This window comes from Seriola dumerili, unplaced genomic scaffold, assembly GCF_002260705.1.
Source record: "Seriola dumerili isolate Sdu_G_001 unplaced genomic scaffold, Sdu_1.0 BDQW01000003.1, whole genome shotgun sequence".
NCBI lineage: Eukaryota > Metazoa > Chordata > Actinopteri > Carangiformes > Carangidae > Seriola > Seriola dumerili.
Genome location: NW_019174258.1, coordinates 227,141 through 255,061, shown reverse-complemented (window position 1 = coordinate 255,061; position 27,921 = coordinate 227,141). Strand labels below are relative to the sequence as shown.

The 27,921-nt window shown below is 44.1% G+C and overlaps 1 protein-coding gene across 1 annotated transcript in view; it reads left to right on the top strand.

Annotated features, from left to right (window-relative positions):
* Window positions 1-27,921, top strand: part of zfhx3 (zinc finger homeobox 3) — a 135,834-nt gene that overhangs the window by 46,393 nt on the left and 61,520 nt on the right. Inside the window, exons 2-4 of the mRNA XM_022743576.1 lie at window positions 1,016-3,529; window positions 3,705-4,284; window positions 7,084-7,580. Of these exons, the coding sequence (XP_022599297.1) occupies window positions 1,052-3,529; window positions 3,705-4,284; window positions 7,084-7,580 (3,555 nt within the window). The 5' untranslated portion in view covers window positions 1,016-1,051. The remainder of the gene's footprint in view (window positions 1-1,015; window positions 3,530-3,704; window positions 4,285-7,083; window positions 7,581-27,921) is intronic.

The window sequence follows — 27,921 nt, the reverse complement described above, 5'->3', positions numbered from 1 at the left end:
CCTTTAATCAATGTTGGCTGCATCCCTTTAATAAAATTATTAGCTCAGCAGTATCTTGCGCTATCATTTTATCTCTTCTGCGCTCTAAATTGCAGCCTGTGTTGGGCCTCTCAGATGCTCGGGGCATGGCCAGCTCCCGAAAGCTCAGCTCCCATTTATTATTTCAGAGGCGGAGGATGGCTGGAGTGTTTGAAACCAGGCTGAGCGTAGAGGTTATTGGATGCAAGATCTAAACACAGCTGCAGTGAAGTCCCTACCCAGCTTATGTATTTTGGGCTCATAGAAAATACTGCCTTTTATTGCTCTTGTTAGAGTCCATACAAATCTATTTCAATAATGCACATGAATTGTATTCTCCTCATATGTACACAACTTGAAGATGGTAATGATACTGTTAAGAATCGCTTTTTTTAGATGCAGTTTTCCCTTTTTCTTCCAGTTATGTAAATGTACAATGTGCTGATGGGTGGCTTCTCAGTGTCTAATTATCTCACAAGGAATCTATTTGATCCATTAAGTTAGCCTGTTTCTCCTTTTTTCTGACTGCAAGTTAATTAAAAACGGATGTAGGATTTGCAGAATATAAGATTAGGGGTGTTGTTTGGAAGGTGAAGATAAAAGATGGTACCTTCCTGATATGGCAGGAAGATGAATCATGGACGGCTTATTAGTGCTTGTCTCAGGTATTGTGTTTAAGTACCTAATCTAGTGTAATGAGCACAGTGTCATTTTTCCAATTATATCTCAGGCTTTCGTCTCTCACCCAATACACCGTATATTTGATTTTCTTCCTTTAAGGTTCCTATACATGTTGTCCCTTTCATGGTTTCTGTATCTGATCTTTTCTTAACAGCTGTTTTAATACTTTGTAAAATCTAGAAATGTATGTTTCCAACCCTGGCATGGTAAATGATGGAGTTGTGTGGGTTTATGTATAGTATATACATGTGTGTTTACATTAAACTTTCCAAATATGACACTAACTATTTATCTCACCCGACTTGTGTCTCTGCAGGCCTGGATGCGATGAACGCCTCATGTAGGCATCAGCATGGACAGCTGTGAGTCTCCCGTGGTTTCTGGGACAGACGATGGGCTCGGCTCCTCCCAGCAGCAGCAACCACCACAGCCCTGGAACGATCACTCTAGCTCACAGGTCCCTTGCACCAACCAGGCTCCTTCCCTGGACCCTCTGTCTCTCTCTGCTCCCTACCCTTCTCAACCCCAAAACCCCAGTGCACCTCATGACGCGGTGAGAGAACTACAGTCCCAGCAGCAGCAGCCAAAACAGATATCACCCCAGGCCCGCAGTGATAGCTCTGCCACAGGCCAGCTGCATCCCAGAGGAGAGGGTCTTGAGGAAGAAGAGCAAGAGGGAGTGAGCTGTGGAGAAGAGGAAGAATCTGAGGACTTAGATGAAATGGAGATTGACAGCTGTTTCCCAAGTCTTCAACCCTTTCCTGGGGTGCCAATGGCTTCAGGGGGAGGGGGCATGCCCACTCTTTTGCGACATCAGCCCACACAACAGCAGGGAGCACATGAGAGTGGGAGTGAGGAAGGAGAGGAGGAAGAGGAAGAGGAGAGCAGTGATGTGGAGAACCTGGCTGGAGAGATAGTCTACCAGCCAGATGGCTCAGCCTACATCGTAGAGAGCCTCAGTCAGTTGATCCAAAGTGGTGGGGGCATGGTACCCGGCCTGCTTCCCACAAACTCTGTTACCAGTGGGGGAAAACCGGGGGAACCTGCTGGGACTTCATCCTCGGTCTACCCTCAGATCATCAACACGTTCCACATAGCCTCGTCCTTCGGGAAGTGGTTTGGCAATTCAGACCAAGGTTTCCCCAATACCTCAACTATGGCAGGCCTCAGTCCTGTCCTGCACAGTTTCCGTGTCTTCGATGTGCGGCACAAAAGCAACAAGGATTACCTGAACAGCGATGGGTCTGCCAAGAAGTCCTGTGTATCCAAAGATGTTCCCAACAACGTGGATTTCTCCAAATTCGATGGGCTAGCCCTATATGGCAAGGGTAAGCCCATTCTCATGTGTTTTCTCTGCAAGCTGTCCTTTGGCTATGCGCGTTCCTTTGCCACCCATGCCGTCCATGATCACCGCATGACACTGTGTGATGACGAGCGGCGGATGCTAGGGGACAAGCATGCATCTGCCATCATCCAGGGCATTGGGAAGGACAAAGAGCCCCTCATCAGTTTCCTGGAACCAAAAAATAAGAGCAGTCCTCTGCCACCTACCCTGCTCCCCATTAACTCTGGCCAGAGCTTCTATGGCACATTTAGTGGTGTCCATCTGGAGCCTGGAAGCAGCAGCGGGGGCAGCGAGACCCTCCTGAACAAAGACTCTGACTCTGGCCTCCAGCAACAGCAGCACCAACAAACCCCGCTAAGCTCAGTCCTCTCTCTTGGAGGGCTGGGCATTTCCAAAGCATCCACTCTTACCTCATCCTCAGGCTCTGCCAAAGACTCCAGTACCCTGCCCAAACAGGGAGGGAGAACAGAGGAGCCTGCTGGGAAAGAGTTGGCATGCAAGGGAGAGGATGGGGACACTGAGGGACATGAAAGTAAGGCGCACCTATCCAGCCGGATGGGGGGCTTGGAAGAAGAGGAACTGTTGTTCGGGGAGGAGGAAGACGAGGTGGAGGCAAAAAGCACTGCAGTGGCCTGTGGTGGTAACAGTAGCAGCGGCGGGGGTGAAGCGGGGGAACCAGCTGTCTCAAACCAAAGCATTTCCAAATCTCCTTTATTAATGCCTAGTAGCGCTCTCCAGCCTTCTGCCTGCACCTCTGCGGTCAGTTCCACACTCAACAGCAAAGCCCCTGCTTCCACTTCCTCCTCTGTCAAGGAAGAGGGTTCAGCTGCAGACGGTGGGGGGAGGACCTCAGAGCTCCCTCTGAGCTTTAACTGCCAGGGGCCCACTGTTCCCATGGCAATGGCGGCAGCTGCCGTCAGAAGGAGCGAGGATGACACTGCTGGCACTTCCTCCTCACCTCTGTCCTCCAATGCTGCTGCTGATGAAAGTGCCAATCGAGATAGTGCCACAGCTCCAGAACCAAATGATTGCCCAGCAGAGGGAGAGGAGGAAAATGGAGCCCTTCTGCACCATCACCACATGCACCACCATCATCATCACCTCCACCCTTCATCTCTTGGCCACTCGCACCCCCTCCCAGGGAGCTCCTGTGACATAACGGGGATGGGCGAGTGTTCACAGAACCATGGGCCTGGTGGCAACGGAGGAAGTGGGGTAGAATGCCCTAAATGTGACACTGTTCTGGGTTCCTCACGCTCTTTGGGTGGTCACATGACCATGATGCATTCACGAAACTCGTGCAAGACACTGAAGTGTCCCAAATGCAACTGGCATTACAAGTACCAGCAGACGTTGGAGGCCCACATGAAAGAGAAGCACCCAGACTCAGGAGGCTCCTGTGTGTACTGCAGCAGTGGTCAAAGCCATCCTCGTCTGGCTCGTGGAGAAAGCTATACCTGTGGATACAAGCCCTTCCGGTGTGAGGTGTGTAGCAAAAAAAATGTGACAATGCTTGTTTTTTTTTTTTTTTTTAACAATTTAAGTTGTTTTTGTGTTCTTGATTTATTGACCTATTTAGGGTAGATATAAACTGATATTTAAAAGTAATGTCTGCATTACTTTATTGCAGTTCAAGATAAAAATGTTCTATGTTTTCTAGGTGTGTAACTACTCAACCACCACAAAGGGCAACCTCAGCATCCACATGCAGTCGGACAAGCACCTGAACAACATGCAGACACTGCAGAATGGAGGCACCATTGGCTCTGCGCAGGAGCAGGTGTTTGGACATACCGCAGGAGGAGTGGTGGCTGTCCCCTCAGTGACCCAGGCCAGTAGCCATCACCCGCCCCACCACCATCCTACACAGTCCTCCACCCATATGGCGGGACCGTGTGGGGCCCCCTCTCCGACCAAGCCGAAGAGCAAACCTACTTGGCGGTGTGAGGTATGTGACTACGAGACTAATGTGGCACGGAACCTGCGCATCCACATGACCAGTGAGAAGCACATGCACAACATGATGCTACTCCAGCAGAATGTGACTCAGATGCAGCACGGTCGACTTGGCTTGGGAGCCATGCCTTCACCCTCTGAGGCTGAGCTCTACCAATATTACCTGACCCAGAACATGAGCCTTCCACCAGGCCTCAAGATAGACCCAGCTGGAGCTGAGGCCCAGTTCCTGATGGGGAGCTTTCACCTGGATCCCAACATGGCCGCCCTGGCCCCTGCACTTGGTGAGCCTTACTTTACTTCTCTTGATCTCAGAAATGCCCCTAGTTGCCCATAAAGTAAACCCACCCACATAAACCCACCAACTACAGTTCAGAGCTATTTCTTTCATGTAGGATTTTCAGTTCTACTTGATGTTGAATCCTAATTCATCAATTAACACAAAACATTAATGTCATTCACTTTTTATTGAGTTGATGACGTCCAGATCTTACCCCTTTCCACTACTATGCATGCTAGGTATATCACAGCTTTTTAGTTTTGTCAGCTTCCTTTCTTTCTCATGCCCTCAGGTATGCCTGCCCTTGTGCACCACTCAACATCATTTTCTCATTTTACAAGTGTCACTGGGACATAAAGAGGGAGAGGGTAAAAAGTTTATTGGGAGGAGGGGGGGGGGGGTTGCCATAGAACCTTCTTACTGATATTGTACATAATAGTAGTGTTCATGACAATAGATAAGTCTATTGTGTGCCTTAATAAGATATCCATAGTAAAACCTACAATACTGATCACTTGAAGTTCACTTGGCAATACGCAATTTTGCTCCCAAGAGGTGAGTTAGAGGGCCAAACCTCTCTACTTCTCTAATCTCTGCCCTTCCTCCCCCTCAGGCAGCCAGCCTCAGCCTTTTTTATGTCATTATTCCCAAACTGCTGCTGAACTTCCCCACTAGAGTTCTCCATTTTTTCCAACTTTGTAATTGCAGCTATAAATTTTATCTTGGTTAAAGAAGGGAGGTTAGAGGGCTCAGCTTGTGTAATTCAGCAGCATAGCAGAGTGTTTGGCGTGGTAGTTACAACCCAATAGTTTGTACATACTTGTCTGAAACTGTCACCAGTTCAGAGACACAAACAAGAATTGATTGCTGTGACTAATTCTTTTTCCTCTCTTCTGCCATCTGGTTCATTTTCGTGTGAGGTGAGTTGTAATAAGCATGTTACAAGGGAGGCAATGATTACACAGTCTGCACCCATAAACTACAGTGGTGTCATCCTCTGTCACACTTAAAGGAACTCTTAAAGTCATCATCAACACAAACACTCTGATATTAACTCTACAGTATGATACATAAGGCTCAGTAAATCTCTTGAGAGAATCTGCCATCACAAGGAGGCCAAGGAGCTAAAGTGAGAGGTGGTCTTTCATGCTTTCACAGTGGATTTTTGACTTTTGAGTGTATTGCCAGAGATAGATAACAAATGTCGACCTCACATGATCCCAGCCTCCTGGTAATCTTCATTCCCAAGACTCAGCTACTGTAGTGGAAGAAAGATGAGATGTAGTGCAAGAAAGGAGGGGAACGTGATTTTTAGCTATTTGTGCTGGAATATGTTGTGTGACGTACACAGTGAAACTGCACAAAAAGACAAGTAAGACAGCTGTTCACATGCAAAAAATGGTCATGTGTAAAGATTCAAATTTTTTTGTCAGAACCTTTTAAGATCTACCCATTTTTGTATAAATGTGAAGACTGGTTTACATATATAGCTTTACCATATACAATATGGTTTCAATATAAAATAACCCCTGTGAAAATAGATGCAAAGCTGCAAACCACAGTCTTGGTCTAATGGTCTACTGCTAGAATTTAGTGAGGAACAGGATCCAGGTCTGGGGTAAATCATTAAATCTGCGTAGTAATGGAGCATGAGAGCCAGGTAGAAATGAGAGATGTAAGGTGCAGGAAAGGACAGGACTGGGATAGCGATTGGGCGTGTGTGTGCATCTGTGTGTTTGTAAGAGAGAGAGTGTAAGGAGGTATGACTGGGGAGCTGGGTCTGTGAGTGATTTCAGAGGGCTTCTCAAAGGTCTCCCTCTCCTGGCTATAAAAACTCAGGTAATGGAGAAAAGTCCAAGAGCAGGCTGCATACTGCAGCAATAAATAAAAAGGAGCTGCTGGAATTAATTTAGTGTAAAGCCAGGCGGGGTCAAGCCTGCATGCTCAGTCTGGGCAGTGAAAGATTAAAGATCAGCAAGCAAAGGCAAAAACTCCGGCTGCTCTTACCTCATTTTTTTTTAGCATTCATTTTTAAAGTCAGCCTTCCCAGACTGTATGGACATCAGTTCTGTGGTTGGTGTCATAGGATATGTGCTTTCTGTGCCCCCCCCCCCACCCCACCCCCTTCTCCAGCATTTAGACTCAGTACCAAGCAGAATTAATCTGGTAGGTGTCCATATTGATTTAGAGGCAATCTGGAGAGAAAGACGCAGAAGAATCCAAGCAGAGAAGTGGAATTTTTTTATATTCAGTGAACAAGGGCGATGGATTTGATTTACAGTAATGTGTGCTTGGGAACGCCTTAGTTCTTCAGTAATGATAAAATAACTTGTTTTTTCTGTAGAGCTCATGGCCTCTGGAGTTGATTTACAGACAGGCCATGAACGTGCACCAGCCCAAACAGGGCGACGTATATGTTCATTCTCTGGCAGTGAGAGGTTTTGGTCCCTGTGGAAAAGTCCAGACTTTCTTCTTTCCCAACTCAAAGCCAGGGCAGCTGTAGGCCCATAAATACATACATGTACATTATCCTCCATGCAATATCATACGGACAGAGTTGGTTTTTCAGTTTAAAAGCCTTACTTTTGAGATATTATAATGACAGTGTCACAAAATTAATGCATTCATTTTGAAAAAAAACAAAAAAGAAACAGAAAAACTACGCTGATTAGCTCAAAATGATAAAATATGCATGTCCTGAAGTAAATGACAAAAGTACTGAATGTATGCAACCTTCTAAATACCTTTCCTTACCCCTTTCCTCTTTCTCTTTGTCTGTCTTTGTGTTCCCTGCACGTTCCAGTAGGTGGGGAGATTCCAATGGACGTGCGGCTGGGCGGTGGGCAGTTGGTGTCTGAGGAACTGATGACCCTGGGAGAAAGTCTATCACAAACCAGCGACCCCTCCCTCAAGCTCTTTCAGTGCGCTGTGTGCAACCGCTTCACAACTGACAACCTGGATGTGCTTGGCATGCATATGGGAGCTGAACGCAGCCTCCCGGAGGAGGAATGGCGTGCTGTTGTGGGTGACTCTCACCAGTGCAAGTTGTGCCACTACACCACTCAGCTCAAGGCCAACTTCCAGCTGCACTGCAAGACAGACAAGCACGTGCAAAAGTACCAGCTTGTGGCCCACATTAAAGAAGGGGGCAAAGGCAATGAATGGCGCCTGAAGTGTGTGGCCATAGGCAATCCAGTGCACCTGAAGTGCAATGCCTGCGACTACTACACTAACAGCCTGGAGAAGCTGAGAATGCACACTGTCAATTCCCGCCACGAGGCTAGCCTCAAACTCTACAAGGTTAGTGATCCTCAAGCTCCTTTATCACACTCACCACTCAACCTTGTCCTGACATTGCGTCACAATTTTCATACAATTACTGAATATATACATAAGTGGGGGGGGGCAGGGCATGCACATAGGTAGGATGTCAGTAGCAGAGACATTTATATCATATTAGACTTTTTCATGTCACACAAAAGCCACCCTGCAATATGTTAATACTGTCTATATTATCACACAATGTGAGGTATTATAATATGACCATGAGGAGTAGTACTGTATGTTTGTGCCATATTTAGGAGTATTTATAGTATGATCCAACTGAAATTTGAGTTTTACACAAATGGCATAATGTGTCCTTAATCATCTCCCTGCGCTGTAAATGCTCTAGTGCTGTCCACACCAGTATACTGGCTGCTCTCCCAACGCATGAATGAGACATATAGAAAAGGGGGCCACATTGCTGCCATGAGAAGAACATGGCAGGTGAAGCTGGTTTGTAGGCCTAGGGGTGAATCACTTGGAGACGAATGAAGAAGTGTGAGGAGACAGAGGTTTGGTGCTAATACTCCTTGGAGCGGGAAAGGCTGAATCGTTCTCGACAGCCGTATTGATTTTTGCTGGACTTGGAGCTTCACCTTCTCCTCTAATCATTCCATAATAGCCAATGGATGAACACTCTCAGAACAAATGGCCATAAATCTAACAGGCCTGATTCCACTTAGGTACCTATCCTGTGTGTCTGCGGCTAAGACCACTCTGCGCTTAACCCAAACTGGCATAGCTGCGCACGCACGCATGCACACAAACATACAACGCACAACAAAACACATACAAACACTGGCAACATGTGCTCCCCTATAAGCCTACACTACATGCAGACCAACAGAATCTAATATATAATACTGCAATGTGAACTCTCTCCTAGTAGATGTTGCCTTTATTTATAAGTTCACTCAATTAGTCTTTTACTCTTAAAAAGTAAACAGGCAAAACAAATTGAACAATTTTATTGCTTGACTCTTGTGTATTGGAGTCTTGGTATGTCATAGTATGACTTCTTTTAGAGAGGAGTTTTTCAGACGCATGTGAAAAATGTGCTGCTGAAAGCATGGCATTTTTAATCACATTAAAAACTAATGTGGCTGTCTATTGAAAATCATCCAGTATTATTAATGGCTCCTTAGATCCACTGGCATGGCAGACATGTTTCATGTCCACAAAGCATTTGTACTGAAATAACAGCAGGGAAGAAATCAATTGTCAGTGTTTTGTTAAAAGAGAAGGTGTGATGCTCCAAGTGCAGCTTTTAAAGAGGGCCAGGACACACAGGAGGTGTTCAGGGTAGAATATGCAGTTTGGCTTGTCAGTCTGGTTTGCACCAGGGACAACATAGACCAAAAAACATTTTCATTTATTTATACATACATTGAAATTCAGATATGCAACATAACCTGTGGATGTGTTGAGTCATTTGTGAGACAGCAAAAATGCAAAGCAAGATATCTTTGTGTTTTCCCAGCCCATGGTCATCCTCTCTTGGCCTTAGCTGCTGGACTTACTGGCCCACATTCCAATGACAGTCTCACATTAGACCAAAATAGACAGGCACTGGCATACTCCCTCTCCTTTCCTCACACCTTTGAGGGGAGAGACTTGTTTTGTCTCAAAAGATAAGGTACAGTTTATATTACATTATCTGTGTGCTTTCCACTTTGCTGTGAGCCCAAAAGGCAAAAAAGAAACATATTTTTTCTCCTCTGTCTCTTTTTCCGCTCAAGTTTTTAAGAAAGAAGAGACATATGTCATACTGCTGCTCAGGCTGTGGGGGATTAAATATGTACAACACATCCAGGCATGATCATTTTTTATGACTTAAGCCTCTTAAGATGGCTCCATATTTCTTAAAACCAATTGATCTTCTGAGTAAGAGCGTGTGCATTTGTCCAGAAATTACCTGCACTCTCAACCCAAGAACACTGCGGTCCTCATAAGCTCTCCTCATCCCAGACACTACTCAACACCAGAGATGTTTGCGAGTTGTCTAGAATTATTACAATATTTTATGACTCACAAATGTGATTAGTGGACAACAAGTACATGGTTGTGAGGCCTCTTGGCAGCACTGGCCCCCCCACTTGACAATGTCACAGTCTTCGTACTGTGCTGGATTTACGGCCCTGGTGGAGATACTGACAGGCAGAAACCTACAGTGGCCCACAAGCCTGTAAACCCAACTTAGTATATTATGCAAGGACGAAAAAGGAAAATCACCATTCATTTATTCCTCCCCAAAGAAATCTGATGCAAATAGCACCATTTTTAACCTTTTTGGGGAGAAAATAAATCATCAAGTCAGCATAAACAGGCTGTAAGATGTGGGAGATGCTTGGGACACTTCACCCAAATCAAACTGGTTTGCATTAAACAGGCCCTTTGTGTGCACAGCTCCATATAAATTGGAGCCTGTAATTACTGGAATTAAAAAGGAAGGTTTAAACTGAGGGCTAAGCTGGATGGGATAATTTGAGAGTCTGTGGTATGCGGCCCATATTAGGGCTTTCTAAAAATATCACCCCCACCACCCCATGTATTGGAATGTTCCAAAAGACCACAGAAAGATCCAGCAAGTCATCCTGACCGCATGGACCACCACACAGTGGGGGGTGATGCTGTCTTCCCGTGTGCTCAGTTGAGAGTTACCCCTTCTAAGCACTGTGTGTTCTGCCAACACACCCCTGCCCTCTGAAGCTAACTTTTACCATCTCTTTTTCCCATGGAACATAGGGTTTTTAGCTGCTCTGACGATAGCATGATGGTCACCCATCCATTCACGTACATAATACGTGAATATGATAGCCCTACCAACAGTAGGCCTCTGAGCTTAGCTATGTGCTAGTGTGGAGGTGAGATGAGTGGAACTAATCCAGCTCTCAGGCCTTGGCTGCTCTGGGCAGACAGAATGGGTGGGGCCTAACCAGGCCCAGCCACAGGCCTCAGCTTCCAGTCAAGGGTTGGGGGAAAGGGGAGGAGCATGGGGGGGGTTAGCTGGCTACCTTCCTTGTCTCAGGGGCCGGTGCAATTGGCGGTAATTGAGATTGATTGGATGTTATTTTTCCTCTTGCAAATGTAGTCCATTAGCTTGGCACATGCATAATCAGTTTAGAGCGCAGTTAGCCGAATGTAATCATGTTCCTCGGTGTCTGCTAGCACAAAATCCACTCCAGATGCCGCTTGGCCATGGAAAGAAAGGGAGAAAGTGCCGTCACTATCAGATGGGGAATCTTTAACCAAGAAAGTCCTGTCACCCCTCCCTCTGTCCTGGTCCCGCTCTATTGAGCACACACATAGCTGTGCAAACTTTTCACCTATCTCTCATTCGCTCCGCCTTACACACACAGTGACATCCACTGTCTGCTCTATACCTATGAGAGCAGTGGCTTTGATCACATGCTCTGCACTTTTAACTGCACTAACACAGTGTTAAGTGGAGCCCATTAACGAACACAATACATCTGCATCTTGGACGGAGTTACTGCTCTTATTTTACCCTTCAGTGCAATCCAAAAGACTCAGTGAATGCTGAGGAAAGAAAATGTCCACACTCTGCAGAGAGCAAATAATCGCAATGAAACATAATAGAGGAAAAAGAGGCTGTAATGTAAATGAAGGGATTAGTGGTTACATGAAAAGACATTAAGGTGTTTCACTAATGATCCTACTCAGCAGAAGCACTGGCGTTTCAGACTCAGGAATGCAAGCCGTGATGACCTCTTCCCATTAATGATCATAACTACCAGGATTGACTCCAATCCTCTTGGACTATACAATTGTAAGTAGTTGGAGTACAACCACAAATAGGTTGTTTGTATTCCAGTTTGAGAAAAAAAATTGCAGTTTTGCAATCAATTAAAGCAAGAGTGTATTTTGGACTCATGCAGGAGTTCAGTCCTTCTGACTTCGACTAGGCCAAGACCTCACTGGTTGAAAGTGAGGCTGATTTAGGCATCCCAGATTAGTTTTTCAGATTTTGCACCTAAACAGGATTATTATAGAATCTTGTTGCCTTTGGTTCTTCAGGCAGGGTCTGCATGTCCATGTTTAATTCCCCTCCTGAGCTCCTGAACTTTTCTGGGATGCCCCAGATGTGTGGGTAGATGAATGAGCCAAATTGTCACTCTAGCCAATGTCAAGACAAATATTACAGCAAGTAATGTAAGATGTCCTTTGGCAAAAAGAAGTCTAGCGGGCGCCTGGCCTTGCCCACTCACCCACCAGACATTTCTAAGAAGAGGAGGGGTAGAAGGATGGAGAGACAGACAGGAGAGAGGCGATGGGGGGCGACAGGAGGGTTGGAAGGATAGATACTCTGCTAATTATCATGGCTAGCCTATGATTGTTCAGTAATAGTGCTCAGTGGGAAAGGTTGCAGCAGTTCCAGGAAGAGCTGAGCTCTGATTTACTGGTACTACCGCTCTAATAAAGCGCTCGCTGCACATCCTGGGAGACAGCCCATTCTCCCCTTTCACATGCACAAGCGTGTGAATGCACACACAGAGAGAGAGAGAAAGACACACACACACCCACACACCAACACACACATTCAGAGCAATCTTGTAATCTAGACTACCAGAAAATGACAACATAGGGCTCATGAAATGTATTATTTTAATTCCTCATAGAGAGCATCTTATAATATGATTCTGTGCAAGTAATGAACATCACACTATGGAAGTATTTAAATTCTGTATGGGTCCCAACCCCTCAGTCAACACAGTCACGATCCTAGTCCCAGTTATCCTCTTTGTGTGAGAAGTTTCCTGCAGGCAGTTGCAGTCCAGTGTCATACCTCAAACAGATCTCCGTTACTCTGAGTGGTGGGTGGAACAAGGAAGGTGTGGCATACAACAGAAAATCAGGGTGGATTGGAGAGAGGGGCTGTCAGGCAAATAAGGGGGGCTGTTAGGGCTTAGTGTTTGGCAGTGTGTAAGAATTTCACAACTCTTAACGCTCCCACCCTTTGAGAAGGCCAGGGAAAAGGTCGGGCTTTGACCCGTGGCACAGCTGCTGCTGCTGCTGCTGCTGCTGCTGCTGCTGCTGCTGGCTGCTGCTGCTGCTGCTGCTGCTGCTGATTGTATGTGCAACTGCTCTACGGTGGGTGTTGCTGGGAAATGACAGTGAAAGAAAGCAAAAAGGGGAACAGAGAGCTGCTAAGATAGGGGAGGCTGCTCTCTTCCAATAGCTCTCTTTCAATGGCTGTTTACCACAGTTGCCAGAGTTAAAAGGACCCAGTGCTTTACAGCCCAGGTTCTTCATCCCGTGTCTGTGGTGGACATAGAGAAGCATTGTCTGTGTTCCATCACACAGAGCCACATGATGATTAGAGAAAGGATTGAGATGTGTCAGCTGGTTTGAAATCATTGGTCATTGTGTTAATGATTGTTTGTTTTGATTTGATTTTTTTTTTTTTCATATTTGGACAAGAACAGCAGAGCTCACTCCTGCTAATGTGCAAGGAAGCTGCTGATCCTGTTATCTCCAGCCTGATCAGCAGAAAAGGCAGATTGGTGTTTGAGGAAGGAAAGGAATGGGAAGCAAGGTTATGTGAGTTTTTTGTGGCTGGGGTTCATCACAGTTCAAGACAGAGATAAGTTGCACCTTGTGTACAGCGGGTGGTTTTGGCGTCATAGGGAGTGATGTATGGTATAGATATACAGTTTGTACCTCCCACTAGATTTCCCCCTTTTTACAGACAAGAAGCAGTTTCTTAAACATTACTGTCACAGTCTTCTGTCTATGTTGCTCTTTTCTCCCTTCTCCTACCTTTTCACCCCTCTTCAGTGTCTCCACAAGATTAATAAACATAACAAATACTCTACCCACAAAACAAACTGGTATTGATAGTGAACCAGTGGGTGGTCTAGAATGGGGATCTGCTTAAGGTTAAATATCTTTAATCCAACCATGCTGGAAAACTAAACATTCTCCGGAGCTAAATCCTGTGTCTGCATCCCCCATCCCACTCTCTCTACTTCCTCTTCATCTCCAGCCTGTTAGATGTTCCCCCCTCCTCACTTAAGAGCAAAGTACTGTTAACTGTTATTGCCTACACACTGATTCTCTTATTAAATCAACAGATCTAACTGCCATAAAAAAAGACACATAAAGCTTTCCAGGCTCAAATTTGTCTTTAAATTTTTAAATTATGACGGTAAACGGTAAAACAAAGTTCTTCCCTTTTAAGTGATTGTAGGAGATGGGGGCATTATTGAGAGAACAATTACATCTTTAAGCAACTTCCTCCTGCACCAACCGGAGGGTCTCTGTATCTAATCTGTGTTATACTCTGGCTCTGCCTGCTTCTATCTTGTAAAGATGATATTACAGACATATCAGTCATGGTCCTGTCTTTTTGCCGCCCCCACAATCCCCCCACTGCAAAGATGCCAGAGATAGTATCCTTTTTGCCTTGTCTTCAAAAAGCCCCTTGGTTCCATGTGATCAGCGGCCACTACAGTTTCCTATAAACCTATTATGCATTTGGTAATCAAACTGTAGTAAAATTAGTTGCCATGTATGCTGACTGCAGACAAATAACTCAATTACTATGAATACCCACATTGAAGTGATTGATAAAGGCATTTTCATGTTTTGCCATAACCAGACATCCCAAATAAGGAAGGTTACATATGTTGTTTGATGGTCAAGTCAATATCTGGAGTTATGTGTGGTTTCCTACACGCTCACAAGAAACATTGATATAGTTGCACTGACGCTAATACCTTTACTTCAGCTAATTTTGGGGAATTTACTGCTCTACAGAGCACCTAAATATAATCGTGTGTCTGTTTCTTGTAGTTAGATGAAAGCTGCTGCATGTGGTTGAAAACACTGACAGAAACCAGATTGAACTGTTCATATACTTGGATTTAATTGATGTAATTTGAGTGCATACAAACATGCTGTTGCTATCATGGCTTGAATGAAAGATCTCACAGTTCTTTTTGTGCAAATGGTCAATACATCTGGCGACCTATAGCCACCTCACCTCTAAGACTAACAGTGGCAGTTGGCAGGTAAATGCTGCTTTGATGAGGGCAGATGGAGGCTCCTGTGAATCTATGTAGCTCCTAAGCTGAAGGGATGGAGAGAGTGAGGCAGGCAGGCTTACCGGCTCTGTGCCATCAATACATCAGAGGCTTAGCCACCAGATTAATGGCCCCCGAGTGGTCAGGGCCACAAAACTACTCCGCTCTAAGGTCTGTGTTCAGTGGAGCTGTACATGAAAGCAAGGTAGGGTGAAGAGACAGATGAGGAGAAGGGAGGAGGTCTTCGGTACCAGGATGAGCATACGGGGACCTCTATTTTGTTTGGGTTTGGCCTATAGAGTAGAGTCATGGGACAGATAAATTTCAAAGAATGATGGATATGTGGCCCTGGCTGTTGTTTCATTCCCATAGCCATGTAATGTCCCACTTGTATATCCAAAAGGATGTTTGAGTAGCTAAATGCAATATTATAAGTACTGTTAAGTAATTTTATACACGTGGCATACATTCAGTTTTTTTTTTTTTTTTAAAAACATGTATATTATGTAACTATACAACCTGTTGGCTTTGTTTTACAGTTCTGCGGCCATTTAAATTGCTCCTAAGTGCGCAGAGCATGGACAGTTTTCTTTCACTTAGGTTTTCTTTGTTTTAACAAATCTGCCCTTAAGCTCTATCCATTTTGTGGTGCATCGATTACTGTTGGATTGCTGAACTTCGGCAAGTTTTTGCCTTGATTTCATTGGCTGTTTGTTGTTAGTTATGGGTCAGATAGATGCTGATGCCTGCAAGCATGTGCTCCCCAAAGCGGTCTATTTTGAATGGTTTATGTTGCATGAAATCTGACATAAAGTAGGCTGTGCCATGAAAAGTCCGCCTCACCTCTCTGTAACCACAATCAAGGCTTGAATAAAAATTAACTATCCGCCACTTTCCTGAGGACCTTTTTCTAAGTAGAATATTTGTTTGAAACAGTGCGGCCTCAGAGGCCTTTTCTGTAGTGCCGAGAGAAAATAGCCATCCCTTCCTGAACTTCATGGCGCTGGTTGTTCATCCATGTTTTGCCTAATTGCTGTGTGCTGGAGTCGAGGGTTAGAACTGGGAGCTGTAAATCTATCAGTGCTATGCAGACAATGTTTTCTCCAGATGTAGAAGAAAAGATTTCATCCTTTTGTAATTAAGCAGTGCAGCCCAGGGTGTCATGTGGTTTTTATTGGGGGCTCTGGAAAAGATCATTTTGCACCTTGTTTTCTCATCATGGCATTTATTCTTAATACAAAAGATGGATAAAATGGAAAGATGAAAATGAAAAAAGTAGCAGAGAATAGAATCCCTTGTTTAAATTGTTATATGAAAATTACAAGGTAGTGATGTAAGAGGTAGTGATTGGGAGTGTGGGGTGGAGGCACAAAGGGGACAAAGGCAAAGTCTTGGAACCATGGCAATTACATAGTTCCTCAGATGAAGAATATCAGGAAAAAAAGTTCTTTTTTAACCCCAGGAATGTTCCCAAATGTTATCATCCCCATGGGTGCCGTCTTCTACACCTGTGTTCTCCTTTATAAATGTACTGCTGAAATAAGAGAGAGGGGGAGTGAGCTGGAGAAAGTGATAGTGACTGAAAGAGAGGGAGACAGCTTTAAGAGTTGGGGACAGGAATGCTCTTCAGCTTCTCAAGGGCACCGATACTTTATGGCCTTCACATTCCTTCTTGACAAACTGATGCCCAGAATAGAAAGAGTAGTGTTGGGGGCTGGAAAAAAAAAGTTTAACTACCAAGCCTTGAAGCCCAGCCCCATCATATCATCTCGGTTCCTTGCTCACCTTCGCCTCACCCTGCTTCATTTATGTGGCAAACCTCGGGGTCACCATGTCTGACACTTTTCTTTTATTAGCCAAAGCTGGTGAAAGCAAGGGAATGAAGTGCAGGCTTTTGTTCAGTATAAGAAGTTTCACACATTTGTGTTTTATAAAGTCCTTTTCAATTTCATGTTGATTTACTGACGACTCTTCCCTTTGAGATCTCTTCAGAGACTCAGATAGCAGAGGAAGTCTCCATAGCCACTGAACTCTGAGGCTCACTCCCAGATCACATACTGTCATCCTTCACTGCCTTCCTTGCCAGCCCCACACACTCCTTTTTTATATAACACCACATTCAATCAACACTAGCCCTAAAATTAAGGACTGCTGAATAATTCAAACTTGGATCCTTCCTTCAGATGGCCTATCTCTGTCACTAGATAGGAATTTCCTTAATTTATGCTTGTTAGGTTGGAATAGTCATGTTGAAATAATTTGAACCATAAGGACTGTCTGTGCAGCTACTGTTTAAATGAGAACTCTGGGAGCTGTTAAAGTTTGAACATGAAATTGTGAGATCTGGAATGCAAATTATTATTCAAATGATCAATGTATTAATTTGCATGCCGAAAGGAGTGAGGGAGAGGGGGGGGTGTTGGGGGGTGGGAGCATCTTAATAAGTTCTGTAAAGCAAAGTATTTTATTATTTGTTGATGTTTCAGGAGTGAGGGTGTATTCATTTTGCAGTTGTGAGTCCCATTGTGACCTAAATCTCTCTCTCTCTTGCGCTCTTTCTCTCTCTCACACATACACACACACAGCATCATCATCATTATTATCATCATCAAACACACACACACACACACACACACACACACACACACACACACACAAATAAACTACTTTTGTGCTCACCACTGTTCACACACACCTTCCTGTGTTTCGGCAAACCTTATTACACAGATGACTTACAGACAATGTTAACAGTACAACATCAGCTTTGGAGATGACTGTCCATACTGCATCTTTGAATTCAATTACTCTTTTCTAATATATTTAATCCTTAGTGTATTTAAATTTTTATTCTTCTTAGACAATTCAGATAGTTTTGCCTCCTAGTTTTGTTTTGTAATCAGCTCCTTTTATTAGGAGATTAGATGTCAAAATTTCTGGAGTTATGAGATGTGAAATAGACTTGAACCACAGATTTAAGCAGTTGAAATATGAAATTACTCTGAAAAATCAGAGATTTCAGGACCTGCTGTTTGTAGTCTGATTTCTTTCCATCTTCTCTTACACATAAAATAGAGCTTATCATTCAATTTTCTTCCATTTACAACTTTTTCTCCTTTTCCCTTGGCTCAGTTTCTAGTCTGTGCTGTCATTACTGAATGGTTGGGTGAAAAGAACGGAACAATTTGGTGATAGGTCTTTTGAGGATTATATCTTTGATCTGTGGGGACTTGATTCTTTGAGGGGTCATATGACCTGTGGATGACATGAAATAGAGAAAAACATATGTGCTGTGAATTTCATTGTGATAGCCTTTTTACTAAAGGCTTGAGGAACTTATAGCAGAATAGTAACCATGAGTCGGGCTTGTAGTTAAGAGAGATCAGTCATTGCATCTGGAAGGGAGGTTAGGGTTTTCTAAATGAGAGATCCAGCACTGGAGTATCCTCAGTATTCAACTTAACTTTTAAATCATTAAACATGATGAAGCCATCTCCACAAAGTCAGGGGTTTATATACGAAAATCAAACACCATCTGCCATCTCTGATCAGAAGCAACAGCCATCAGGTCGGGGTTACCAAGGCAGAACAGGAAAAGCCATTAACTGCCAATCACTGCATCGATCGACAAGCCAGTCCACCACTACCCCCACCCCTCCCACCCACCCACCCATCCCGGCCACAGACACACACATACAGTTCATCAGTTTTTACTGTACAGTGCACACACACGCACAGACACATAACACATGGACAGCGCCTTGCATACACCACATCTTTTTGTGCGCGCGCACTACGTGATGGGTAACATTTGGTCGAGTTTGTCTCTTTCCCACTTGAACCACGTTATCTTTTAAATTATCTCGAGTCTAGATTGCAGGATCAACATTCTGTTCAGTTTAGATAAAGGTTGTCTTCCTTTTTCTATATATTGGCTCAGTAAACCCAATGTGTTACTTGAAGGACAGTCAAGATGCTGTTCAAAAGATATTTCCTTCCGAGCATAGGTAATCTCCTCAATACCGAAATGCATCTCAGTAAAGTCCATTGCCCTGTCAAAATGAGAGTAGACATTCCATTCTGCTCAGTCTCCCTCCACATTTTTGGAGTCAGCCCTCAGATAAAAAGGCAACTAATAGAGTCAGTGAAGGGCAAAAAGGAAAAAAGAAGATTGATTTTTTTTTTCCCCTCCATTTTCAGTGGTGTCGCTAAAACACAGGGTCATTAGAAGAATATTTACCTACATCCCAATTTAATAGAGATGCTGTATATCAGAGTGATCTGGATCAGAGGTCAGGACTGGGGGGAGCAATTAAAGCATATGGATCCAGAAGCTCTGGGCCTGTCCCATTGTGTGTGTTGTAGGCAGAAACAGATAGGTGAGCTAAAAGTGAGGCAGAGGCAATAAGTATTGAACATGGCTGTTTTAATTTATCAAGCTTTGTTACTGATGAACTAGTGATGCATTAGTCAGGGGCATGAATGCATGTGTCTGCACGCACACCACACACAACCACACACAACAACTTGCATTGACGTGTATGGGCTTGTTCCTGATTGTGTACACAAAATGCACTCACATTGTGCTAGTTCAACTATTTTATGTCATCATATACAAGTTAAATCAGTGACGAGTAATAGTTGCTTTCCTTTATAGTTTGATCCTTTTATTCATAGCAAATATGCCGTCTTTTCTGCCACCTGGTTTGGTTAGGTCAGCCTTCTCTGGAGCCACACAATAGCCAGAGACAGAACAGATATGATGGATGTGGCCTGGGGCCTATACACTCGCTCTGCGTCTGCGGTGGCCTCATCCACACATCAGCCACAGGGAGGGCGGGGGGTGGACACAGCCGGAGGGGGGGGGTGGGGGTGGGGGGCAGAGATACAAACCAGACCAGCCATTTTCCTCGTTCCGCTCATAAATATTTGTGTGGCTGATTTATAAACAGTGGAGCAAGAGAAGAGATCAAAGTGAACTGTAACGCTTATGTAAAACTGAGGCTTTTTCACGACACTGCCCTACACACCATTCTCATACCTATTAAAGACAAAGCAATATATCACAAGGCATATTGGCAAGAGTACCGAATAGCCACTCACACTTTAGGGCTCGGTCTTCCCCCAGTTGTGAGTGCAGTTCTTATAGCAACACCCTCCAAGGTTCTCAAACACTAGTTAAAGGCCATCAATATGTGTTATAGCTAAAACTCAACCTGCCCTCAGCCTGTGTGGACTCCCCTGAGGTCAGTGGCTTCTTAGATGGATTTTAAATGGCTGTAGTAATGTCAGACAGCCATATTAAAACATAGCAATGCAATGAAGAGTCACTGTGTCCTGGTCGTGGTAGAATAGCGTTCGTCACAGTAGACAGCTGCACATGCTGATTCAGCCAACCAGCTGGTCAGACGCAACACAAAGACCAAGTCTCCTGTATGGCAGAAAGGAGGGATTAGGGTGGGGTGAGACAGTTTGTGTATACTGTATATATGATGTCTTCTAGAGTAGAGTACTGGCTTTGCATAACTTCATGTGTCCAAGCAATGGCAGAGACACACACACACACACACACATACACGCGCATAGATCCAAAGCTAATGCACTGTAGGTCCACTAGGAGCAGAGCAGACATTCCACACCTACAAGCAGTGTTTACCCTGTGCCCCCTCCCTCCCAAGTCATATACATGTGCATACGCACATATATCTCCCGTCCCACCCCGGCACCCACCCCCACCAACACCATTCATTCCGGGTCTGGGTGCAAATGTGGGGGAGCAAGAGGTGCTCTCTTCTGCCTCTGGCCCTCTCCCTGATTAATAATAGTTATAGCTGGCAGATGCAGAGGAGTGCTACAAAGATGGCTGTTCGTTGACCTCTGTGGGAGGGAGAATAGCATGGGTAATGGGAGAGAAAAGAAGGCCTTTTTCAATGGAGATTCCCTCCTTTGTCCACCAGCAGGACAGGGTGTGCTCAGTGTGGTTAGGCCTGGGAGAGTTGCTGCTAAACAGCCTGTCTCTCTGTCTCTCTGTCTGTCTGTCTGTCCGTGTGTGAGTGCCTGGAGACATCTGGTTCTCTAGCTGTGGGAACACAGTGGCATTATTTTTTTAGGCACTTCACCTAGTGCTTACATAACACAGGTTTCAGGTTTTCAGGTATGCATGTGCTTTTTCTGCATGGCTGCATGGATATTTTTATAATTGGCGCCTGTATTATTATATAGCAACACTTTGAGGAAGTTCTTTTTTTTAATAGTATGTATAGTCTGTCTGTACAGTCACTGGAAAACTAGAAAATATAGATGTGTTTATATAGCGTCCCCCAGTAATATGAGAGTAGGCTCCTATCTTTAACAGCAGGCGAGGCACTCCTTTATCCTATATCTTGCTGTCTTTCTCCCTAAAATCTGTATATGCATTGTATATGGTGAGTCTGATCAGGTAGTCAGGCATTGTAGGAGGATTGGAGAGAGAGTAGACTGCAGATTGTTTTACCCCTGGTGTGTCTGAATTTCTGTGCAGGGAGTTCAAAGTCCTGCTGAACATCAGAGGACTGATGCTGAGTGAGGCTGACTAGCTGCAGCCTGTGGTCTGGGAAGGGTTACTGAATTATTACTGATGGTTTCAGGGGTAACTGTCCGACCACAGGACTGGGGAATATTAATCATTTATTTGATTGTCCGCATGTGCTGATTAATCAATTTGAGTAGGATCTGCAGGATTAACTACCCTATTTTTCCCCCTGTAAGAACAGATAAGAGATAAGACTTTAAAATATCATATTCCATTTATCATTTATTTTTAGGTCCCTGCTGATGAGGGTGAAATAAAAACTGAGGTGAGATTAGGCAGAACAGCAACAAGGGGAAGTGTTGGGGGAGGAGGATAAGAGAAAGAGGGATAAGGAGAAAAAAAATCCCTTAACTGCAGATTTGAGTATTTCAAAAGATGTGGGAAAAGATACAGCTTTGTATTTCTTCAAACATGGCACAGAAAACCAAGTTGTGCAGCTGGGAGTGAGAGAGCGGAGAGAAAAAGGGGGGTGGAGAGACAAGAGGAACAGGAAGTTGATGGGAAAGTGATAGCTGTCTCCACCTGGAGTGTAGTCTGAGCTGTGTGTTAAGAGGGAAGGCAAAGCAAGGGAAAGGAGGGAGCTGCTGCAGTTGACTCCTATCCTGTGCTCTGGTTTAGGTAAGTTTGGCTCTCATACCAAGTATAGCTAGTTAAACTGATCCAACAATGGCACTATTCCTGTTTACCCCACTCACTATCTATTCAGTCTATAAATTCTCAATCTGCCAACTGTTTAATGTGTTATGTCATGTGGTAATGCCTTTGATTCCAACATGCCTCCGTTTGTAAATACAAGAGGCACTCAAAAGGCTGTGGTTTCTTTACAAGCATGGCGCCCCCGGCGCTTTGGTTGGGAATGCACTGAGAGGGAGAAGGATTAAAAGAGTAAGGGAGGGAGTGAGAGGTGGTTAGAAACTGTATACACTTCCCGTTGCTCTTCTGCCAACCCCTCTCCCTGCTGCCTCTGGTTGCGCAGGCAGTGAGTGAGAAATGTGAGAGGGAGGAGTATATCCTCTCTCCTGGCTGAACACAGCACCGTAATTATGCACTTTTCAGCAGGTTTTACCTTTAACACTTTCCTCCCGGGGTTGAGATTAGTGCTCACTATGCTTGATTTACTGCACAATTACTGAACAAGAGCTCTATCTAATCAATAAACAGGAAGGAGAAAAGTGGTAGGCTTTGAAGTATAGTTTGAGATTTTTTGCACGATTGAGCTGTGTATATGGTGTAGCCAGTAAGGGCAGCTTGGCAGCAATGCCAGCCTGTGAAATATCTATTATATCAGGCACGCCTCTTTGCTTTACCAGCTCTCTAAGCCTCTTTACAGTGCTCAACTACTGGAGTGGAAAATGACATCTTTTTTTCTGACCATTGCTTAACACAGAGGTCAGCAACAAATTGTCTAATAAGGACATTCCTTCAAAACATTAGATTAAAATCACAAGGTGTCCTATAAAATTAGGGTTTAATAACTTATGTGCACAAGTTACATGAGAAGGGATACAAAGCACTCTTGTGTGGTAGTTTGCTATGCCCTGTATTAGATGTCCCCAAACGGGCAGCCAGCACAGTGACCTCCATGATGACACTTGCTAATGGCATGAACAGTTATTTTGGGAAGCTCCAATGACTGGCTATCACAAGTCTTTCTGGGGCTTTGTACGGCTTTTTGCCAGCGTGGCCAAAGCAATAGGCCTCCTCCAATTAGTCTGGTCTGTGTTTGATTTTTGGTGATGACAACTATATCTCAGCTGCAATTATGCTGCTCTGGAAATGATGAGGGTTTAGGTTATTGATCCTAAATTGATTACACTGATCAATGAGCACTTTTGTTTCTGTTTTATGGAAAGTGGAGTTATGTTTTCTTCTTTGGCTAATGAGTAAAGAAACCAGTGTTAGCAAGGTCTATATGTATTAGTGATGGAGTTGGCAATGCTCATGGGAAGGAGGGAGGCACTGCACAGAGCACCATTTTTCAACAGTAGTGCATTATCTCCCTGTGGGCATAGGTCAAAGGCTACAACGGGTCTTATGAGGAAAAAAAATCAAAGTTTGGTCCTCACGAGAAAGAAACTACAGCTGTGTCTTTCTGCATTTTAGTTATAGGGTTCTATTTCAAAAAAGTAATAAAGACTTAAAGACTTCTCATTGAAGAATGAACAGAAATGTTCAGAGGATATGTGTATTGATTTTTTTATTTTTTTATTATTATTATTCAAAAGTATGTGAGCAGGAGTTAGTAGGAGTTCATACCACTTACAATGTTTAGCTTTTTATTTCTAGTTTATAGTCTATGCCAAAAGTGAAATGTCAGGGTTTCACTCATTAAGTTGCCGCTTGTTTAGTTTCCTGGTATAGAAGAGTTTACAGGTGAAACTAGTGGGTGTTTGGTGTATGAACTGCTTGAAGAACCCTCAACAGCAGTTCCACTCCAACAAGGTACTTCATGTTCCACATATAGACCTACTCTGTATATTCACCTCCACTCAACCCCACTCATTAATTTTCATTTTAAGAAGAGGACCTCTCAAAGGCCATGTTGCTCCTTTTGTCAGTGCAATGCTGCTAATAAAGATAGCTGTGTAAGACTGGGTTAAATATTGACACTGGCTGAGCACATCATCACTGTTCTTAATTAGCTGGTGTCTCTAGCGAGCTTGTGTGAGGGCAGTGCATGAACAACTAAACATTTCCCCTTATGAGATCTCCCACACCCTCTCCCCAAAACACATTTCTATGAATTTTACATAAAAAAGGATACAGGATAGTCAGAAAACATACAGCGTTACAGCTATCACAGCCTTATTGCGTAGCCTGAAGCAGCAACCAATTATGTGGTAATGAAATATTTACACTACCAAACTGAGAACGCCAGGGGTGAAAGCTAGATAATACAAGCCTGAGGAGACTGTATTCTGTGTCTCCTCTCTGCCGTTACGTCAGCGAAAAGGTGGAACAGGAGATCAACTAATGACAATAGGGTTAGAAGCAAGAGCGTGGGCAGACCTGCAGTTCAGTAAGCATGGCTTTTGGTCAACCCTACTGCCGTGGGCACATTTAAGGGCTTTTTCTGGGTCACAGAAGTCAGAAATGTAGGAAGGGGACACATAATCACAACATTGACACTTTAGAAAACCACGCCAGATACATAAGTTTTACCTCCGGAGTCCTTTTGACTTCTGATGGCTTCTCCCTCACAATGATATGGGAGATGAATCTGCATTCACGGCATAGTGTGATGTTTGTTCTCGAGGACTAATTGTGTTTGGATAATGTTCCTGCTCTGAATTTAATTCTGACTGACTGCATTAATTGTTACAAGTGGTGTTTGCCTATATCTTAATCCAACAACCCCCTATGCCTCGACTCACCGTCTCGCTCACTGTTAGAGGGGTCATTCCCCCTTGCCCTCGCCAAACTGCATTTCATCCTTCATCTCCATCTAACAAGGTTTTATGTGGCCCATATTCAGAGTGGCTCCACAAGGCCATGCTATGCCATTGTATGACTGACAAGTGACGAATGACAGGGTGTGAGGTGTTGGAGACTCCTGTCAGCTGTGTGGTTACAGGGCTGCATCTGCCTTTACCCTACTAACACATCAATGGCCTATGGTACAGCCGAGTCCAGATATGGTGCCTTTCCTAAATTTGTAGAAGAGGGTTCTGTTTGATTGATAGCATTAGGTGTCTTTAGTCTGCCTAACTTCATTACAGGGAGCATGTGAAAAAGCTGTATACTTAAACACGCGATCCATAGTAGAAAGCCTGGGGTCATGCTAGATGTGGTTCAGATTTGAAGTCTTCTGTGTCTGTCCAATGTCTCAGCAAGAAGACAGAGAGTGGTTTTTAGTGCAATATCAGTGGCCTCTGGGTGCAGTCATCTGCTTATGAAGAATACTGAGTTGGAGATCTGAGAAGTTAGGTTGGTTAGCTGTGGGGGTTGAAAGCTGGTGTGTTCTTTCCACATACCTGCTTGTTTTCTATCTCTCTTACTAAAATCTCATTGTAGCCTTTACTACATTCCTGTTTTGTATTATTTGTTTTCTTACCAGCACTATCACAGCCAAAAGATCTGTTACACCGCGAAACCTGTTCTCTCTCCTCCCTAATGTCATGACTTATTATTGTAATAAAAATGTTAGTAAAACACTCAGGCAGTGAATTAGTATTCAAACTCAAAATCTGAACATCTTTGAGCCTCCTGTTTTTTTCTGAAATGAAAATCAAAAAATGTTCTTCCCCAGCCCTGTACAAGTAATTATTGTCACCACTGTCCAAAATGGAGGGTTGTTATGTTGACACAGTACTGTGAGTAATGGAGAGAAGGGCCAGGGCAGGTCCTGATTTGCCCCCATTCAGCTTCCAGATGGTACCTTGCCAGTACACATGTCATCAAGTGGCTGTAACAGTTGTTTGGGTACCCCCATGGCTCCACCCTGCTCTCGCCTCCTGCAGGCAGACTTATTGTACTGCAATTTTGGCAAGCTCCTCCCAGTATGGCTTTCATAAAAGCACCAGGAGGTTAAGCTGTTAATTAGCTACTGAAAGAGGAGGCCAACAGCTTGCTGTTAATTTGCTTTACTCGTTTTTTTTTTTTTTCTTATTTGGGGATTGACATCATATCCTGCCTGTTTTGGAGTCATTGCTGTATGTCACAAAAGCAGGACCGAGCTCATTAAGAAGGGGGTGAAATGTGTTTATCTGGCTTAGAAGTGCACATTATGTATGTATAGTCATGCTTATCCAAATGTTCTTAATGAGAGAGACCCTGGACGCCAGTGTGGGGCTCCTGTGGATATAGGCCCAGGCTCGTTATCACCACACAGGGCATTGATCTCTCTACCGCCCGCTTGCTTATCCTCCCCCTCCACCCCTTTCAAAGACAGTGACTCGCACATGAATTATGTGGACACATTGATCAGCTGATTGAGAGCTATTGTTTAGAGCCCTGGGTCATTATTGAAGGAGGGATTACCCAGCTCTTGTTTTGTGCATGTGTATGGGAGAGTGTATTACTCAGCTCGTTGTCACAGCACATACTCCCCTTAGCTCACCTTAGACTTGCAGTGGCTACACAAATGTGCGCGCACACACACACACACACACACACACACACACACACACACACACACACACACACACACAGAGCACATACAGCAGCCTACACAATCAACATGGCCCAAATGACTGCCTGCATTGATTGCCTTCCCTCTGCAATTATGTTCCCATTGTTTACTTTCTAGCATCTTACTCATTCAAACGGAATTCAATAATTATTGCTTTATTTAATGTTAAAGTAAGTAAGAGTGGTGGGTGTGGAGTACCAGCAGCTGTATTGTCTTTAAGTGTCTCCATGACCGCTCTCAGGCTACTTTGTTTCATGGGTCTATGTTAAGTCATCCTCTCCAAGGACACCTACAGTGATCCATCTTTACCTTGCTGCCCTCCCTTACTACACAGAGGTCCGTTTTGCTTCTCTCTCCCCTCCCAGAGACAAATATGCAGCCTGTTTTTATTCACCAGTAGCGATGGATCACTTCTACAGCAAAGCAATAGAGGAAACAACTTACCACATTATGGGCTTCGAGACAGAGGGACAGAATGGGGTGGAGGGGTAGCAGGGATTAGGAACAGTAAAGGAGAAGAAAGGATAAGGATGGGATGAGGTTTAGGAAGCAGTAGGTAGACAGTTTGGGCCTGGAATACACAGTCCCCTTAAGCCACAACCTAAGTTTTAGGCATGTTGCAGCTTGCAGTGGCTAATTCAAAGCAGCCACCACACTTGGCACCCAGTGGGGCCTCTGTGGTTGGAGCTGTTGTTCGTGCTGCTGGCAGACAGGGAATCACTGGCCAAACTGCAAGCACTCACTGACTCCAGTCACTCTGCTTTGCTTTGCTAAATAACCTGCTTACATTCCAGGGGAATCCCAGAGTGCAGATTTATGAGAATCTAGTCCCCAACAAATCTCTGCACATGTAGAAATACACTGCTGCTGTGAAGAAAGGGGTCATTACTTTGAAATATTTTTATTCTCCAGAACCTAATGCCAAACGTAATCCTCATCATTAAAATAATCTGTTTTAAAATTTAGCTCAATCCCGATTTATAACTTTCAGAATTAGGCAGCAATTGGACAACTACCTTTTCAGATTTTCTTTTTTTGATGCAACAGGATAGTAAAAATAAATAAATACAGGAAATATGTATACACTATATATGAATATATTCTACAGTACATGTGTACTGTAGCAGTTGACACGCAGTGAGACTTAAGCCACAACACAAAGGTGTTTTCTTCTCCCTTTGGCCACAGTGTGTGTTTCAGCCCAACAGGCACATTTCATTGTCTCCCTTCAGAGTGAAATACAGTTACCTCATTCGTTATAATTTCTGCCATGACATCACTATGTCTGAAAAACAAAGGTGCTGCTTGACTTATTCTAACACGTCTCAAGCCAGGAGCTAGTTTGTACATTTTCTTGCCGGGTGATAGAGAAAACCTGAGTCCTACGTCTGTGATTTTGGAGGATGTTATCTTCTGATCTACATCAGCAGACAGGTCTGCTCCATTGCAGTGCATGGCTTCAGGTGTGAATGGAAGTTTCGTAACCTGTGTGAACCTCCCATGAAGAACACATCTGTGTGTGTACACACACACACACACACACACACACACACACACACACACACACACACA